General features: G+C 43.6%; 1 protein-coding gene across 5 annotated transcripts in view; it reads left to right on the forward strand.

Moving 5' to 3' along the window:
- PICK1 (protein interacting with PRKCA 1) overlaps positions 1-6,302 on the forward strand; it is a 150,019-nt gene extending 143,717 nt beyond the window's left edge. For all 5 annotated transcript variants that reach the window (XM_068390019.1, XM_068390024.1, XM_068390049.1 and 2 more), the window contains one exon: positions 5,277-6,302. In XM_068390019.1, the coding sequence (XP_068246120.1) occupies positions 5,277-5,459 (183 nt within the window). In that variant the 3' untranslated portion in view covers positions 5,460-6,302. The remainder of the gene's footprint in view (positions 1-5,276) is intronic.
- Positions 6,303-18,240: the final 11,938 nt, after the last annotated feature.

Below are 18,240 nucleotides of genomic sequence, written 5' to 3' on the forward strand. Positions count from 1 at the left end.
TAAACCAGCTGTTGTGCAGCCAACACAGGACTGATGGAGAACGTCTCCATGTTCCTATGGGTCATTAAACCAGCTATTGTGCAGCCAACACAGGACTGATGGAGAACGTCTCCATGTTCCTATGGGTCATTAAACCAGCTATTGTGCAGCCAACACAGGACTGATGGAGAACGTCTCCATGTTCCTATGGGTCATGTCTTGCAAGTAGTGGGCAGTGTAGGTCGTTTGATGCTTCCACACCCCCGCTTGAAGGACCTGTGTCACAGAGCACTCGTACATCATCTTAAATGCTAGGGACGTACCAATGCCCCTATCTCGTGAACTCTAGGTCTCCTCATCTGTGGAGAAGGATCGGGATTCAAGGCCCGGTCTATGACCTTGCGAATTCTCGCTGAAATAATGTTCTTAGTAATCCTTTGACCTTCCCCATGCTGATGAAGAGTGCTCTCACTCGGGGGCAAGCTCCTGCAACTCTTTTGAGGTAGCACCTCAAGGCAGCTGATCTGGAAGGGCTCGAATATGGGATCCGCTATTCCCAAATTTTGAGTCTTGGCGATAAACTCAGGGACGAAGCCAAGTATTACCTCTCAGCATCTCCTTGAATGTGAGACGTCCTAGGAAAGACCATGGAGTTCACTTACTCTCTTGGCCGCGGCCTATATGAGAAGGAAAATAGTCTTCAGAGTCAAGTGAGGATCCGATGCCTGACATAATGGTTTGTAAGGGGCTCCTTTCAGAACCCGAAGGACATGAATCACGATCCATGAAGGAGGTCTAACTTCCCATTGAGGAGAGGTAAGCTTGAAACTCCGTATGAGGAGAGAACTCCAATGAAGAAATATTAACTCCTTTCAGTTTAAAAGCGAGGCTTAAGGCTGAGCTATAGCCTTTCACCACCGAGAGGAACTTTACCTCTCAATGGTCTACAAGGAAATCTGCTATCGCTGGAATAGAGGCATCGAGGGGAGAGAGACTCCTTCCACAACACCAATCACAGAAGATGACCCACTTAGTCTGGTAGACGGCAGCTAAAAACTCCTGGAGGTATCTGGACACCTTCACATCGTGTTGCGAAAATCCTCTCTGCGTGTGGAGATGCAGATTAACCTCGAGGTATGAAGGTGTAAGAACTCTACGGCTTTTTGGTAGATGTTCACGAGTGGTTGTTTGAGTGAATCGTGACGTGGGAGTTCTCTTGGGACTTCTGTCAACAACTGAAGATCTTGGCATCATTCCACATGATGCCATAGCGGAGCTATGAAGTTCATTGCTAGATTGGAGGATGATCTTACCTTATTGTCCATCCTGAACAGAGTCAGTGGCACTAACTTGTTCCGGGAGGAAAGGTCGATGACAGATCTCCTGACACTCTTTTCTCGAGCCTGGAGACACTTCTAGGAACTCTTGGAAAGCACCCTTCTCCAACATGGTCTGGCCTTTGTCCCTGAGGACCAGCTCCTTCACGGATCCCTTCGTGTAGGAGCTCGACGGAACTGGACACTTGGCCAATGGAGGGAGATAATGTGTGAAAGGGACGCAATATCCTGAACGTATCACGACAGTCCAGGCCTCAGTCCCATCCTGCATCAACCTCTCCTACCGGCATTGCAGGCATCCCCCCAATTGTGGAGAAGTGGGAGGATTGCCCTCCCTAGCGAGAGTGACCTCAACCGCTACCTCTTCCTCCTCTGTTGTTCTTGCTTCCCTTCGGTTGTTCTCGGGCCGGAAAGGAATTCTTGGAAGATTGTCTAGAGAGTGCCTGATCTTCTACTGTTTCCCTGAAGTCTGGATTCTTGTGGTTTCTTTGGTGAAGGAGCTGATCCGTAGAATGTAGAGGTCATTGCCATCTGAGAGCGTCCTGGCTCAACTTCCTCCAGTGCTCCCGAGCCCTCTCAACATCTCTGTTGAACAGCGATAAAGCCTCCATTGTCAAATTCCTAAGCCTAACCACTTCTGTCCTTTGGACTTGTCTATGGAAGATTTCTATTATAGAGTCCCTTTGACTGAGGATCAAGTTTGCCCCGAAGTTGACCACTTGGTGAGCAAATTACTCCACAGTACTGGTTCACGACAATAGAAAAATTATCATGGACTTTCTGGTACGCTCTTAAGACCAGTCCTCCATCCTCATGAGATGGCCCACTGACCCTAGCCACGAAGCTGTCTGCATGGCGAACTTCGCGCCCTTCTCCATACGTAATTTGGGAGTCAGCCGCTGAGGTGACAGGAAGGCTGGAGAGTTTCTAGTACAAAACGCCCCTTGTCAAATCTTCGATGGGTGGGTTTAGAGGTAGAGCAGTTTTTCCTCGGCTACCTCATAATTCCTCCTCTGCTGGATGTAAGGGGGATGTAAGGGAAAGGTAAATCTTGGAGGAGATGCTGGTACATAGAGAATTCGAAGCACCGGCGATTTGTAAGAAGGCCTTACTGGCCAGGGCAAAGCTCCAGCATAACTGTAGAAGGGTCGACAATGTTGTTGATGGCCCTCATGCAAGCCAGCACCTTCCAGAACGGGTGGTCGGATTCTCTCTGCTTGACCTCGGAATATCTTGAACTCGCTGCCCTTGGAAGAGAGTCATCATGCCCAGAATCCTGGTTCTCATGCGGCCACGAGTTCTCACTTATAGTAGCCCAGGGTGGGTCATAGTCATCATTGTAGTACCTGGAGGATCCTCCTAGATGTCCTGGGAGCTTCTCTCCCTATCGTTGTTACCCTGAAGCTAAAGAACCGTGTACTATCTCCTGAGGCTGGCATGACATTCTAGCAGAGAAGTTTTTCGGTACAGTTTTGAGTCCTTACTCTCCCAAGGGGGGAAACTGCCAACAGGGAAGGGCTTGCATTCTCCCTGCATCTGGAGGATTCGGATGTATCCTTGGGTGGAGAGACGTCTGAAGACTGCTCTACTGCCTGCGATGAAGCAAACTGTCCTTGGGTGGTGACCTCGATAGGAGACTTCCGGTAGGTTTTCATCAGAAAGATCTCTCTAGGGATCTCAAATCCTGGCTTGTACAGGGGTGAAGGGTGTCACCTGGAGGAGTAGGATGCCTCTGCCTTCCCCTCTTCTTGGTTGGCATCATCTCGCATTTGGAACCAGCATGCTGTTGTGCTCTATCTTGTTAGAGTGAGTCGGCAAATGTGACTCTCTGAGAGACTGCTTGACTGGATTGCGGTGTACGGCATTTTTGTGCTGCTGTTGGGCGGTCACGCGAAGCTGCCTCGCTGGATGCTCACGAGAAGATGTGTGATCGTGACCAGGAACTGGATCCCGAGCTGAGGTAGAAGACCAAGAAGAGGTGGTGTTGTGGTCACATGCAGGATTCCGGCCGTGGTGTTGGGTTGGCAAGCATTCACGAGCTGGAATCTCGTTGCGTGTTGGACCTTGCTGACAAGGAGACTGCTCGCTCGCTGAATCCTAGTAGTGTGCTGAATTACTATGGGATCTAGAAGACAGCGATCTCTCAGGATCATGACGGACATTCTGGACGATCCTACTGTCAGCGCTGCGATAGGGATGGCAAGCACTGGTTGATGGCGAGGCGCCCGGAGCACTTCAAAGAAGATGGTGCTATCATTCAGACTCCCAGGGGAGAGCGACGAGAACTCCTGGACTAAAAAGCAGGAACAGGGCAAGTGAAGGGCAACATCATCTGGCGAGCTACACTCCGAGGGCTAGAGAAAGCCAAGGGCAAAGCCTGGGCCCCTTTTCAAAGTCCGGCGTGGCGGAGACTGCTACAGGGAGGACCTTACCTGTGAACAGGAAAGGTGACCCTCAAAAGCGACAGGAACATGCCTCGGACTTTGCCCCCTCCACAGGCTGAGTGAACTCTGAACAAGGTGGAGCGCCGTTGTCAGCAGCAGGGCTGGAACTGTGGCAGGTGAAGTCAGAGACTGTGCCGTGCACGGAAGGAACTCCTCCTGTAAGAAACCTTCGGAGCCCCTTGGGGAGTTAGATGGTGTGCGATTCTTCTCTGCTCCCAATTCATATAGGCCTTCCTTCAACGGAGGACCAGCTATACCAAAGGAAAGCCAAATCTGTAAAAGGTTGTCAACAGAGCAAAACTCCCCTGTATAGAAGGGAGGTGCCGCTTCCCTATGGAAAGCCGCATCGTCCTTCGAACGTAAGGGTTGTCCAAGGGTTAAAGGTTCACTGCTCCTGCTCGATCAATCCCCTGGGAAGACCAAGTGAGAAGAAGCTTCGGGCAGAGCAAGGGGTGGAAGAAGGAAGTTGAGTTTTCTTCGACTTCAAGGATAACCCCAAAGAAGAATCGCTCTTCAACTTCTTGCGCCGCCTGCTAAACCTCTCCCACTGGGAGGATGACCACTCCCTACACTACTCTGAGGTGTCGTCCTGGTACAGCGAATAAGGCTCATTTTCGATTGGAGACATCAAGGTACCACACTTGAGCCCTTCAAGTACAAGATAAGTCAGCATGATGACCAGGAAGAAACTCAACCTGAAAAGAGAACAAGAAAAGATACAATAAATCTATAATGGCCTGTCAGTATGGGCTGTGGAGAGACAGCGTTCACTCTCAATTGAGCCAAAAGCCTAAGTGGCTGGACAACACTAGTGTGTGTGTTTGTGTGAGAGAGAGAGAGAGTGGGTGGGGTAGCCGGTAGTACTGTATCGCCCTCCCCGCTAACTAGTGGGGGGGGGGTTAATTACAACTCGCTAAAAGTCTTATGGTTAGTCTTCCAGCTTCGCCAAAAGAATATTCACTAATAAAGAGCGAAAGGGTACAAATCCCATTTAGACTTCTTCCGTCACCTAAAGTACCACACTTACTGAGAGGATGGTCACTCCTGACACTCTGTACAGGGAGACGCAGGGGTGTCATCTGTACCCAGGGCAAATGGAGTGAAGTAGCGCCAACATAAAGGTGCTGCAGGGCAACTTTTGATGCCAAGACAAACCCGCATCTTAGCAGTTGTGAGAAAGAACAGACACACCTGAAAAAGAACGGAAAATTAAGAGTTTACGGCTAGTCTTTCAATAGATTTTAATGGGAGACAAAATATCTGCTCTCCAGAGCCAAAAACAAGTGGAGAAATAGACTAGCTGAGTGGTTGGTCTATCCTCCACTAACTAGTAGCCGGTTGTTTACCTAGCGTTAAAAGTTATGGCTAATTTCCAGCTACACCGGAAAATATATCCATAGTAAAGATCAAATGTTTTTTGTGTTGAAATTATTTTTTAACTTTAATTCACTCTGTAAAACTTTGTATCGTGAGGTGTCTCATCAGATGTCATTTTTTAATTTCAATGATTACACAGGCTGATGACGATGAGGAGGAGGAGGATGAAGAGTTACTGGATACTGAAAATGCCACAGAAGCTGCTGAAACTGTTGACTTGGTGCAGCCATTAGAAGAACTTACCTTGAATAACAGCATAAATCAGGACAAAGAATCTCGGGAAAATAATTTTGAAGAAGTAAATCTATTAGGTGACTTTTAAGGTTTTATTCTTTTTCAACCTTCATGGTTACTAATCTATTGTATTTTGAACAATATTTTTTTAATGTTAGGTTTTAAAAATTACCACTGTGTACATTCCAACATGAAAACTTTTAAGTGTGAATATTATTTGCTTTGTTATTTTAATGCCCTTTGCTTCTTTAAGAAAATGTGTACAGTACAGTAACATTCTTGAATAAAGAATATTGTGTATGTTTACACTAAATTTTGAGATTCCAGTGACTCCTATTGATGCTACCAACAAATTTTATTTGATATAATCTATAGAAAATGTTTGGCTAACTTCAATTAGACATTGACTTTAAAGATAGCACTACATTAGTGTGATGCGTTTGATGTATTTAACTTCAAAATTATACCATTATCAACATTTCCCCATTCTGATTGACTAAAGTCAAGCTTTGGAAACCCTAGTGGAATCTCACGTTAGTAATTCTTTAGTTAACAAATTTTTCAAAATTGAGTTATGCTTTTGTAAGCAAGTTGAGCTGAGGTCAGTCTTCAAAAAGACAAAACTTTCAATACCAAACACTCAAATTTCTGAATGTCTAATTGTTGCCTTACCTTTAAAATTGTATGAGAACATGAATTTCAGAGCTTCCCATATTTGTTATCTCGAGTGTGTGAAAGGCATTACAATTGTGTTGGACATTTTTCTGCTGTGAAATCCAAGTGTCTGACAATTGACGGTTATGAAACTAGATAAACTGCACAGTAGGAGTGAAAAGAAGTTGCCTTGCCTGTTTTTAGGTGCAGGTTTTTCTTGAATTTTATATTCTCTTAAGAAAGCTGTATATTATCTAATATAGTTTGTATACTGGAAGTCAGCGTTTTCTTGCAATTCCCTCATTTTGAAATTTTGAACTAATTACAGACAGTTCCCAAGGTGCGAATATTCTACTTGCAAAATTTCAGACTTGCAAACGCAACTACCTAAGTAAAAAATATGTTCAAACTCCGGAGTTATAATTTTAAAAATAATATCACTCCCAACTGGGTTACGATCCAGTCGGCGCCACTAAGGCGGGCAGCACCGACCCTCTTTATTAAAAATCTATAGTGTTTGCTATTGTGATCATCGTAGCTGTTTGTGTGTATTACCTACACCATATTTTCGCCTTATTTCTGTAAATTACAATAACCTTAATAAAGGCTGATAAGCAGATTGCTATTGGTAGTGCAATGAAGCAAAAGACTGGTGGCGATAGTGCTAGCAGTGTGAAGAAATGGTAAGCTATTTCAGAGAGAATGAAAGAAAAATTATTAAGAAACCAGATAGCAGTGAGAAAAAGGCAAATATTGCACGTGTATATCAAATAAATAGTACGATAATTAGCACGATTTATAAGAAAAGTTATCCAATGACAGCAAAAAATGGTTTAAAAACGTTGGTTTTTATCTAATATTTACAGTACAATGCACTGTACTATATATTTTACTGCCTTGAGTATGTGTGTGTGTGTCGCCTCAACTCAGCTAATTGGCGATTCGTCAGTCGTGACAGAAATGCTGGCGATCTTTCAGTCGAGCAAATAAAGTACTGTAATCATCTGTATTTTATTTAACACTACTCAAGGATTCATAGAGTAGATATATACAGTTAAATTTCTATCACTGAATTTGGTAACGAAACTATAAAATAACCTTCTGTACATTATTCTAGTGTAATATGTTATTTTGATTATAAAATAAATTTTTGAATATACTTACCCGGTGATTATATAGCTGCAACTCTGTTGCTCGACAGACAACTCTACGGTAAAAACTCGCCAGCGATCGCTACACAGGTTGCGGGTGTGCCCAACAGCGCCATCTGTCGACCAGATACCCAGTTCTCAGTGTAAACAAAGACTCAATTTTCTCCTCGTCCCACTGCGTCTCTATTGGGGAGGAAGGGAGGGTCATTTAATTTATAATCACCGGGTAAGTATATTCAAAAATTTATTTTATAATCAAAATAACATTTTTCAATATTTAACTTAGCCGGTGATTATATAGCTGATTCACACCCAGGGGGGTGGGTAGAGACCAGCAATAAATGTTTACACTTTTATGAGCTAAGAGTTTTTATTTCATTTTAGAAGTTATCAAAATAACAAAAACAAAATAAATAGGTACCTGGTAAGGAAGTCGACTTGAACAATTACTCTGCCTTTTAAGTACGTCTCCCTTACGGAGCCTCGCGATCCTCTTAGGATGCTGATCGACCCCTAGGATCTGAAGTATCAAGGGTTGCAACCCATACAACAGGACCTCATCAAAACCCCTAATCTAGGCGCTCTCAAGAAATGACTTTGACCACCCGCCAAATCAACCAGGATGCGAAAGGCTTCTTAGCCTTCCGGACAACCCAAAAAACAACAATAAAAACATTTCAAGAGAAAGATTAAAAGGGTATGTAATTAGGGAATTGTAGTGGTTGAGCCCTCACCCACTACTGCACTCGCTGCTACGAATGGTCCCAGTGTGTAGCAGTCCTCGTAAAGAGACTGGACATCCTTTAGATAAAAAGACGCAAACACTGACTTGCTTCTCCAATAGGTTGCGTCCATTATACTTCGCAGAGATCTATTTTGCTTAAAGGCCACGGAAGTTGCGACAGCTATAACTTCGTGTGTCCTTACTTTCAGCAATGCTTGGTCTTCCTCACTCAGATGGGAATGAGCTTCTCGTATTAACAGTCTGATAAAATAGGATAAAGCATTCTTTGACATAGGCAAAGATGGTTTCTTAACTGAACACCATAAAGCTTCAGATAGGCTTCGTAAAGGTTTAGTTCGTTTTAAATAGAACTTAAGAGCTCTCACAGGGCATAAGACTCTTTCTAGTTCATTGCCTACCATATTCGATAAGCTGGGAATATCGAACGATTTCCGCCAAGGTCGAGAAGGCAGCTCATTTTTGGTTAGAAAACCAAGTTGTAGTGAACATGTAGCTTTTTCTGACGAAAATCCGATGTTCTTGCTGAAGGCATGAATCTCACTGACTCTTTTAGCTGTGGCTAAGCATACCAGGAAAAGTGTCTTTAAGGTGAGATCTTTCAGGGAGGCTGATTGTAGCGGCTCAAACCTGTCTGACATGAGGAATCTTAGTACCACGTCTAAATTCCAACCAGGTGTAACCAAACGACGCTCCTTCGTGGTCTCAAAAGACTTAAGGAGGTCCTGTAGATCTTTATTGTTGGAAAGATCTAAGCCTCTATGCCGGAAGACCGATGCCAACATGCTTCTGTAGCCCTTGATAGTGGGAGCTGAAAGTGATCGTTCTTTTCTCAGGTATAAGAGAAAGTCAGCTATTTGAGCTACAGAGGTACTGGTCGAGGATACAGATACTGACTTGCACCAGTTTCGGAAGACTTCCCACTTCGATTGGTAGACTCTAAGGGTGGATGTTCTCCTTGCTCTAGCAATCGCACTGGCTGCCTCCTTCGAAAAGCCTCTAGCTCTCGAGAGTCTTTCGATAGTCTGAAGGCAGTCAGACGAAGAGCGTGGAGGCTTTGGTGTACCTTCTTTACGTGTGGCTGACGTAGAAAGTCCACCCTTAGAGGAAGACTTCTGGGAACGTCTACTAGCCATCGAAGTACCTCGGTGAACCATTCTCTCGCGGGCCAGAGGGGAGCAACTAGCGTCAACCTTGTCCCTTCGTGAGAGGCGAACTTCTGCAGTACCTTGTTGACAATCTTGAACGGTGGGAATGCGTATAGATCTAGATGCGACCAATCTAGGAGAAAGGCATCTATATGTATTGCTGCTGGGTCCGGGATTGGTGAGCAATATATTGGGAGCCTCTTGGTCATCGAGGTTGCAAAGAGATCTATGGTTGGTTGGCCCCAAGTGGCCCAAAGTCTCTTGCATACATCCTTGTGGAGGGTCCATTCCGTTGGAATTACTTGCCCCTTCCGACTGAGACAATCTGCCATGACATTCAAGTTGCCTTGGATGAACCTCGTTACTAGTGATATGTTTTGACCTTTTGACCAGATGAGCAGGTCCCTTGCGATCTCGTACAACGTCAGTGAGTGGGTCCCTCCTTGCTTGAAGATGTACGCCAAGGCAGTGGTGTTGTCCGAGTTCACTTCCACCACTTTGCCTCGAAGGAGAGACCTGAAGCTTTTCAAGGCCAGATGTACTGCCAGTAGCTCCTTGCAGTTGATATGCATTATCCTTTGACTCGAGTTCCATAGTCCCGAACATTCCCGACCGTCTAATGTCGCGCCCCAGCCTACGTCCGATGCGTCCGAGAAGAGAACGTGGTTGGGAGTCTGAACAGCCAGGGGAAGACCCTCTCTTAGGTTGATACTGTCCTTCCACCAAGACAGGCAAGACTTCATCTTCTCGGAAATGGGGATCGAGACCGCTTCTAGCGTCTTGTCCTTTTTCCAGTGAAATGCTAGATGGTATTGAAGAGGACGGAGGTGTAGTCTTCCTAATGACACAAATTGTTCCAGGGATGATAGCGTCCCTATCAGACTCATCCACTTCCTGACTGAACATCGTTCCTTCTTCAGCATGTTCTGGATGCATAACTGGGCTTGGCTTATTCTGGGGGCCGACGGAAAAGCCCGAAAAGCTAGACTGTGAATCTCCATCCCTAAATACACAATAGTTTGGGATGGGACCAGTTGTGACTTTTCCATATTGACAAGGAGACCCAATTCCTTGGTCAGATCTAGAGTCCACTTTAGATCCTTCAGACAGCGACGACTGGAAGAAGCTCTGAGAAGCCAGTCGTCCAAATAGAGGGAGGCTCGGATGTCCGCTAAATGAAGGAATTTGGCTACATTCCTCATCAGCCTCGTAAACACAAGAGGAGCTGTGCTTAGGCCAAAGCACAGGGCTTGAAACTGGTAGACAACCTTTTCGAAAACGAATCTCAGAAAAGGTTGGGAGTCCGGGTGGATGGGGACGTGGAAGTAGGCGTCCCTTAGGTCTAAAGAGACCATCCAGTCTTCCCTTCTGACCGCTGCTAAGACTGACTTTGTGGTCTCCATGGAGAACGTCTGCTTTGTGACAAAGACATTCAGAGCACTGACGTCTAGCACCGGCCTCCACCCTCCTGTCTTCTTTGACACCAAGAAGAGTCGGTTGTAGAATCCCGGAGTTTGAAGGTCCGAGACTTTGACCACCGCTCCCTTCTCTAGTAAAAGAGACACTTCCCGTTTCAAGGCTCGTCTCTTGTCTTCCTCTCTGTACCTGGGAGAGAGATCGATGGGAGACGTTGCTAGAGGGGGTTTCCGTACAAAAGGGATCTTGTACCCCTCTCTGAGCAACTTCACAGATTGTGCATCTGCGCCTCTCTTTTCCCAGGTCTGCCAGAAGTTCTTGAGTCTGGCTCCCACTGCTGTCTGAAGAAGCTGGCAGTCAGACTCTGCCCTTAAAGGACTTGGTTCCTTTCTTCTTTCCTCGTTTCCCTTCGGCACGAGCACCTCCTCTGCTGGAGGCTCTGCCACGAAAGGGCGGAATAAAACGGGACGCTGAAGTGTCCATCCTTGGTCTAGCTGACAAGGTAGGCAAAGGGATAGCTTTGCGAGCAGAGGACGCAACAAGATCGTGAGTGTCCTTCTGTATCAATGAAGCGGCTATTTCCTTAATCAGGTCTTCTGGAAAAAGGCACTTGGAAAGAGGAGCAAAAAGAAGCTCGGATCTCTGGCACGGTGTAACTCCAGCTGAAAGAAATGAGCATAGGTTTTCACGCTTTTTAAGGACTCCGGACACAAATGATGCAGCAAGCTCATTAGACCCATCACGTACGGCCTTGTCCATGCAGGACATAATGAGCAAGGAAGTCTCTTTCTCTGTCGGAGAGATCTTTCTGCTTAGGGCTCCTAGACACCAGTCTAAGAAGTTAAAAACTTCGAAGGCCCTAAAGATACCTTTCAAAAGGTGGTCCAGGTCCGAAGATGACCAACATATCTTTGAGCGTCTCATGGCAAGGCGGCGGGGAGAGTCTACAAGGCTTGAGAAGTCGCCCTGGGCAGAGGCAGGAACTCCCAAGCCGAGAACTTCTCCCGTGGCATACCAGACGCTCGATCTAGAAGAGAGTCTAGCAGGGGGAAACGTAAAGGCTGTCTTCCCTAAACTCTTCTTGGACTGCAACCATTCTCCTATCACCCGCAAAGCTCTCTTGGACGAGCGTGCGAGGACGAGTCTAGTAAAGGCAGGAGTGGTAGACGGCATGCCTAACACAAACTCTGACGGAGGAGAACGAGGAGCCACAGAAACAAACTGGTCCGGAAACATCTCTTTGAAAATGGCCAAAACTTTCCTAAAGTCCAAAGAGGGTTGAGTAGACTTAGGCTCGTCCAATTCTGATTGTGGTTCATCTATGTGTGCAGCAACATCATCATCAGAAAGTCCCTCATCCGATAACTGATGAGGAAACGGGAACGGAGTGGGTAATGGCTGGTTCGCTGAGTCCGGTCGCACGGGTGCATGCGTGACTGAGCCGGACGCAACGTCATGGAACTGCTGCCCAGTCTGTGAGCTGGCAACAACCATGGCAGCGCGGGGACGCACAGCGTCTACTCCAGACTGTCTGGACTGATGTGGGTGCGCAGTGGAAACCACACTGGGTTGCGGAGGTTGACGCACCGCGTCAAAACAAAGCAACTCTGACGGTTGTTGAACCTCCCGAACGTCAACGGAGACCTCCGTGCGTCGCTTAACGTCAACATGCGGCTGGCAGATCACACTGGAACGCATGGGTGGCGGAACTCTCTCAACTGGTGTTCGTGAGAAGGTTACCTCAGCGTCCACAGGACGCACAACCGATCGTGTGGAAGGTTGTAGGCTAGGTACTGCACTAGCTGGTGCGGCAGCAACCTTCTCCGCACGAAAGTCCTGCATTAGAGACGTCAGTTTAGACTGCATGTCTTGCAGTAGAGACCACTTAGGGTCTACGGGAGCAGGTGCGGCGACAGACGGTGTTACTGTCTGAAGCGGTACTGCTTTGCTTCTCTTAGGCGGTGAGCAGTCATCGGATGACGGCAGCGAGTCCGAACTGACCCAGTGGCTACAACCGGGCCGTTGGACTTGCGCTGAAGGGACGGACTTGCGTTTTAACGGTCATGAGACCTTGGTCCAGGGTTTCTTGCGAGAAACACCTTCCGAAGACGAGGTATAAATGGGCTCTCTCGTCTTAGTTAGGTAGGAGCGATCTTGGGTAGATACGCCCGATACCACGGAGGGAACGTCTGTTCGCTGATTAAAGCCTCTCGAACCCATTTGTCGTACGACATTGCTTCTCCCCTGGACTTGGGAGCTTGCAAGAGGTCCCGGACTAGGAGGACGACAGGCACGAACAGACGAACCCTCAAGCGCAACACTATCCACAACACTATCACTCGGCACTTTAGCACTTCCCACTGCACTTTTGCACTTAAGCTCCTTCACATCCGCCATGAGCTGATTACGGTCACTAGCAAGGGACTCAACTCTCTCACCCAGAGCCTGAATGGCACTCATCATATCAGCTATCGAAGGTTCCTGAGTGCCAGGAGGGGGGTTAGGATCAACCACTACAGGGGAAGGAATAGGTTGTGGGGCATGAGGAGAGGATATATCAATAGAACGAGAAGAACTTCTCCTAACTCTATCTCTCTCTAGCCTACGTGTATACTTTTGAAATTCGATAAAATCGAATTCCGAAAGGCCAACGCACTCCTCACACCGATCTTCCAATTGACAGGTTTTATCCCGACAATTGGAACAAACAGTGTGAGGGTCGATAGAACCCTTCGGAAGACGCCTTGAACAGTCCCTAGCATTGCACTTCCTAAATTTGGGGACTTGTGAAGGGTCAGCCATTTTGAATTGGTCAAAGGGAAATTCAAAAAACTATCAAAAAGTCATCAACAAAGAATCCGTTATCAAAAAGAGTTCAAGGATTTGTGTGAAGAGAAACCCTGCACAGCGAAAGCTCAAAACTAGAATAAAGTACTTCACCAATTAGATGTGAAAAAACTCCAGTTTAGCAACAGCGAGTAAGTACGTCTTGTCGACACCTCGACAGAAAGAAAATTGAGTCTTTGTTTACACTGAGAACTGGGTATCTGGTCGACAGATGGCGCTGTTGGGCAAACCCGCAACCTGTGTAGCGATCGCTGGCGAGTTTTTACCGTAGAGTTGTCTGTCGAGCAACAGAGTTGCAGCTATATAATCACCGGCTAAGTTAAATATTGAAAAGTAAACAAACACAGTAGTATCTACACAAACATAGTTCATGTGTAAAGCTGTTTGTACCTATTTCTATTGATGATAATATACTTTACAGTATTACATACAATATGTAAGGTGATAAAGTCAGTCAAACATTTGTAGTAACCTGATATTGATTTTATATGAATGGGGACTATTTGTTGACTTCTGAAAGTCATAGGCATTTGAGTTAGGCTACGCATACCCTAGTCCAAAATTTAACTCTAGGGGTACTCGTACGATGAAGACTTACAAACAATTTCAAGGAACGAATGGCCTGTCTCCATTATGACCGTTGCTTGGAGACTGAATACAGTATTATCATTTTACCAGTGGGATTTCTGTTACCTCAGAGACTGAACTAAAAAGCAAGAGTTGACAAACTAGTCGGAGAGTGTGGGGTAACAATTGCATACAATGAGTACACAAAGCAGAAACATGGAGAATGACAGGGAAAGTGGCAAAGACTTTTAAAATTATGTGATCTTAAATGTTAAGATTCATGGCTGGGGTGCAGTAGGAAATATTGTATTACAACAGAGGAACAGGAGACATGATATCAATTGGCTCAAAGAGTGAGGTAGTCTGGACATGTGATGACAAACAGTTGGTCAGAAAATTAATAGATTATTTAAGTGATAGGAGGAAAACCTGTAAAGTTATCCAAGAAATTATGGAAAAGGGATAATAAAAAACCTTGCTCTGATGGGAGTCCAGGAAGCAAGGAGAGACCAATTTCAAGTCTTACCTCTACCAGAGGGAAGAGATCACAATGTTTATGGTGATGTTTAGAAGCAGCCTATAACAGAATCATCAGTCCTATTTTGGCTTTCATACATTCATGGCCTAGGAATAAAAACCGATACACAATACATACAAATATTCCCATCCTTCCCCGATAAGAGGGAAGAGTTAGCATAAATATACTCCAGAAAATATTCCTCATGTTCAGTAATCTATATGTTCATAATAACAGACTTCAGATGTTCATAGATTAATGACCAACTAAGAACTGATACACAAACCTGCAAACTTTCTTATTAAAGTCCAAACTTGTCATCTCACCTCTAAACTGGTGACTCTCAATAGTTGACTCAGGGGATATTTATATCATAATTCAAGTCAAGCTCTACCACTTGCCATAACAGTTGACTGTAGTGAGCAATTAACACAAGCAGGTAGGTGTACAGTAATTCTTCAGCTATCACTGGTGTTCTGTTTTAGAAACCCTAGCGACAGCTGAAAAACAGTTTGGCAGATACATTAAATGTATGATACATATTTTTTATATTTTTGTATATTTATAAATTTAAGCTTCTATATACCCTACCAACAATCATAAACCCATTAGAACTCCTTATCACTTTTAACCTTAAATTCAACTACTGTAGACACGTCATTACATATACGTAAAAGAAAAACTTGAAATCTTAACACCCATCAGTTTAAGTATGTAAACTTGATTAATAGTAAAGATGATCACTGTTACCTACTGTTCTTCTGGTGGTCCACTTCAGCAGGTACTTCGTCACATGGTGCAATATCTTTGTCATCGTCCACCAAAGTAACTTCTATTTCTGCTGATGGAGTAGTGACATTATCTTCTTTTAACCGGATGAGAAATAGTGTGATCACAATTGCTGATACTGCCTTTTTTTATTCAAAAGGATATTCTTATAAATTAATATGGCTACATCAATTGCATTTATTAACTGCAATGCACAAAACATCTCCGGGTCCAAATCTTTGGCCATTGTCTGAAGTTCTTTTGCTATTTTGGCTCCTAGAGTTAAGAGGTGTTTTAGAGTTAGGTCAATTTTCTCATCTTTTCCAGATCTTCATGCTCATCTTTAACCTGACTTGCAAACTTTTTCACCTCTGTCTGACCTTCATTCGTTAATGGGTCTGAGTAGACCTCAATCAGGTTATTTACGTCATTGGTAGTCATTTTTGTGAAACCGTCTCCACCAAGCAATTTTACCAAGTGGTGGATTTCATCAGAAGAGAATCCTTTGTAGTCATTGACCACTTTTGGCCACAATTTCTTTCAGCAAGCATCGAGTGTTTTCTTCTTCGACACCTTTATTGCCTATTGGATATTTTGGAGAAACATGGCAAAGATGTATCCACACCAATACTCCTTCAGTGAGAAGTCATCATCTGCATCCATAAACAACCAGATATTGCAGGGAGTTTTGCATTTACAGTGAACCCTCGCTACTTCGCGGTTCGACCATCGCGGATTCACCACTTCGCGGATTTTTTCCATAACCCATATATATACAGTAATATATATATATATATATATGTATGCATGTATTTATGTATATATGTAGGTATGTATATGTGTATACATATAAATATATATATATACACACACACACACACATATATATATATATATATATATATATATATATATATATATATATATATATATATATATATCTATATATCTAAAGTAGGAAGATGTGATGTAGTTCTAAGGGAAAAGTATGGGAAATATGTCTGGGTAATAAGCAAAGCTCTACCTCCAGTTTGTTTCTACATTATGATCAGAGATAAATGTAAACAAAACATTGGTTGCCATTTTTTATCGTGCTTTTTAGTATGTTTAGGAAATGCATGATATAAAATCACCTTTAATATTTGTGCCTGTTTTAGTTTAGGGTACTGTAGTACATGCATTAAGTGTTCTGTACATTAAAGGGTAGTTTGTTAACAGTACTACATACAAGGGAAGGTTTTAAAAGTCTGAATATACATGTTGAATAAATAGGTAAATATGGTGTCACTACTTCGCGGATTTTCACCTATCGCGGCCGCGACTGGAACCTATCTACCGCGATAAACGAGGGTTCACTGTAAAGTGCCTTGAATGCATGAATAATGCCATGATCCATACTTGACATAAATGTTCCGCAAGAGCAGCCAGCTATGCCACGGCAAACCCGCATGGTCACAAGCCTTACACACCTGTAAAAGAGAGAAATCTTTAGTTTTATGGCCAGATAATAGGGTTAACAGGAGACTATTCACTCTACCGAGCCCCCCCAAAAAAGTGAGGGATGGTCGGTTTAACCCCTGTTGACTAACGGAGGGTTGTTGACACCTCGCGTAAAAGTTTATGGCTAGATTCCATAGTAAAGAGCGAAGAGTTTGTATTAGTGTAGGAACAGATTCATAAGAGCGGACAGTTGGATAGTTGTTATTCAACCAAACACTTAAAAGCGACTCAAGTCGGGTGAATACTGTTCCAGCCATCAATGTTACCAACAGCGGTAAGGAATAAGAGGTATCAGGGTTGCCAATGTGGTAAAAATTTGGGCGGGGTATTTGGATTCAGGACTAGCTAAATTATTCTAAGGTAATGTTTATAAATATTCTTTCATTTGCCTTCCTAGAATACAATTCAACTCCAATATTTTTATTTAGATTTACTCAAATCATTCATTCACTCATTCACATAAACAAAATACTGATAATGTAAGAGGAAATTATAAGAGTTAGCTAGTGGGATTCTAGTGCCTCTGAAAGGGTAGCTAATTGAAGCGTGAAACTCTAGTGCCACTGACAGGGTAGCTAATTGAAGCATGAGAATTCCAAAACAATTAGATTCCCGAGTCAGATGAGCATATCACAAATCTATCAAAATGGAAAAAAAGGAAATTTAAATTATGTTTAATGGTGAAGATTTTATTGATATGTGACCAGAATTAATTTTAATATAAGACTTCATAATTATAGTTTTTATTGAAGATGATATATGTATCAGAAACAACGGCTAAACTAAATGGGTTAACGCTGATAAGAGAAAACTGGCACTGCTGATATAAATTACCTACTTCCTACACTGAATAACGAAGATCATAATAAACCCCCTTAAATCTACAAAGGAGGAGATACTGTATCAGCAATCAATAAGCTTTACTACTCTGAATCATTGCATATGCTGTCAGCTCAAAATTACAAGGTGGGACGCTAATCAAGTTCCTTGACAGTGAGCTCAAAAATATTTATTACCATCTTGCTAACTAACTGTAAGGTAGAACATATAAGAGGATACAGGAGACACTAAATGGCCAAACAAAATTAAAACTACTGTACCTTTTTGAGAACAGTCAAGAAGTTAGGATCACAAATATTGTGAACATAGTTGCAATAATATGAGTAATTGGTTGAATTCTTAAGTCTTTTGTTTATTCAAACCTAACTACACATGGAGAAAAGACACAGCTCTTAGAGGCTGAAATTATTTATCTTTTACACCAAATAAAATTTTGGCACCTAAAAATTAGGATAAATATACAAAATTATTTTAAATAAAGGGAATAATTTTCAAATGTGAAGAGTATCTTTAAAACAAATGTTTACATATTTTCTGGAATGTTTATGAAGGGTAAGAAAACATCTGCAAGACAGCCAGGTTCCATGAAAAAATCTCAAGGGACAAAGTATTCTTTGATGAGAATGATTGGCATTCATACCCATATTATTCATAACAGTTTAACCAATCAAGGAAAGCATGTTTATGGAAGTAACCACAAAAACTAATGAGCATATCCC

The sequence above is a fragment of the Palaemon carinicauda genome, chromosome 1 (genome assembly GCF_036898095.1).
Source record: "Palaemon carinicauda isolate YSFRI2023 chromosome 1, ASM3689809v2, whole genome shotgun sequence".
NCBI classification, from domain to species: Eukaryota; Metazoa; Arthropoda; class Malacostraca; order Decapoda; family Palaemonidae; genus Palaemon; species Palaemon carinicauda.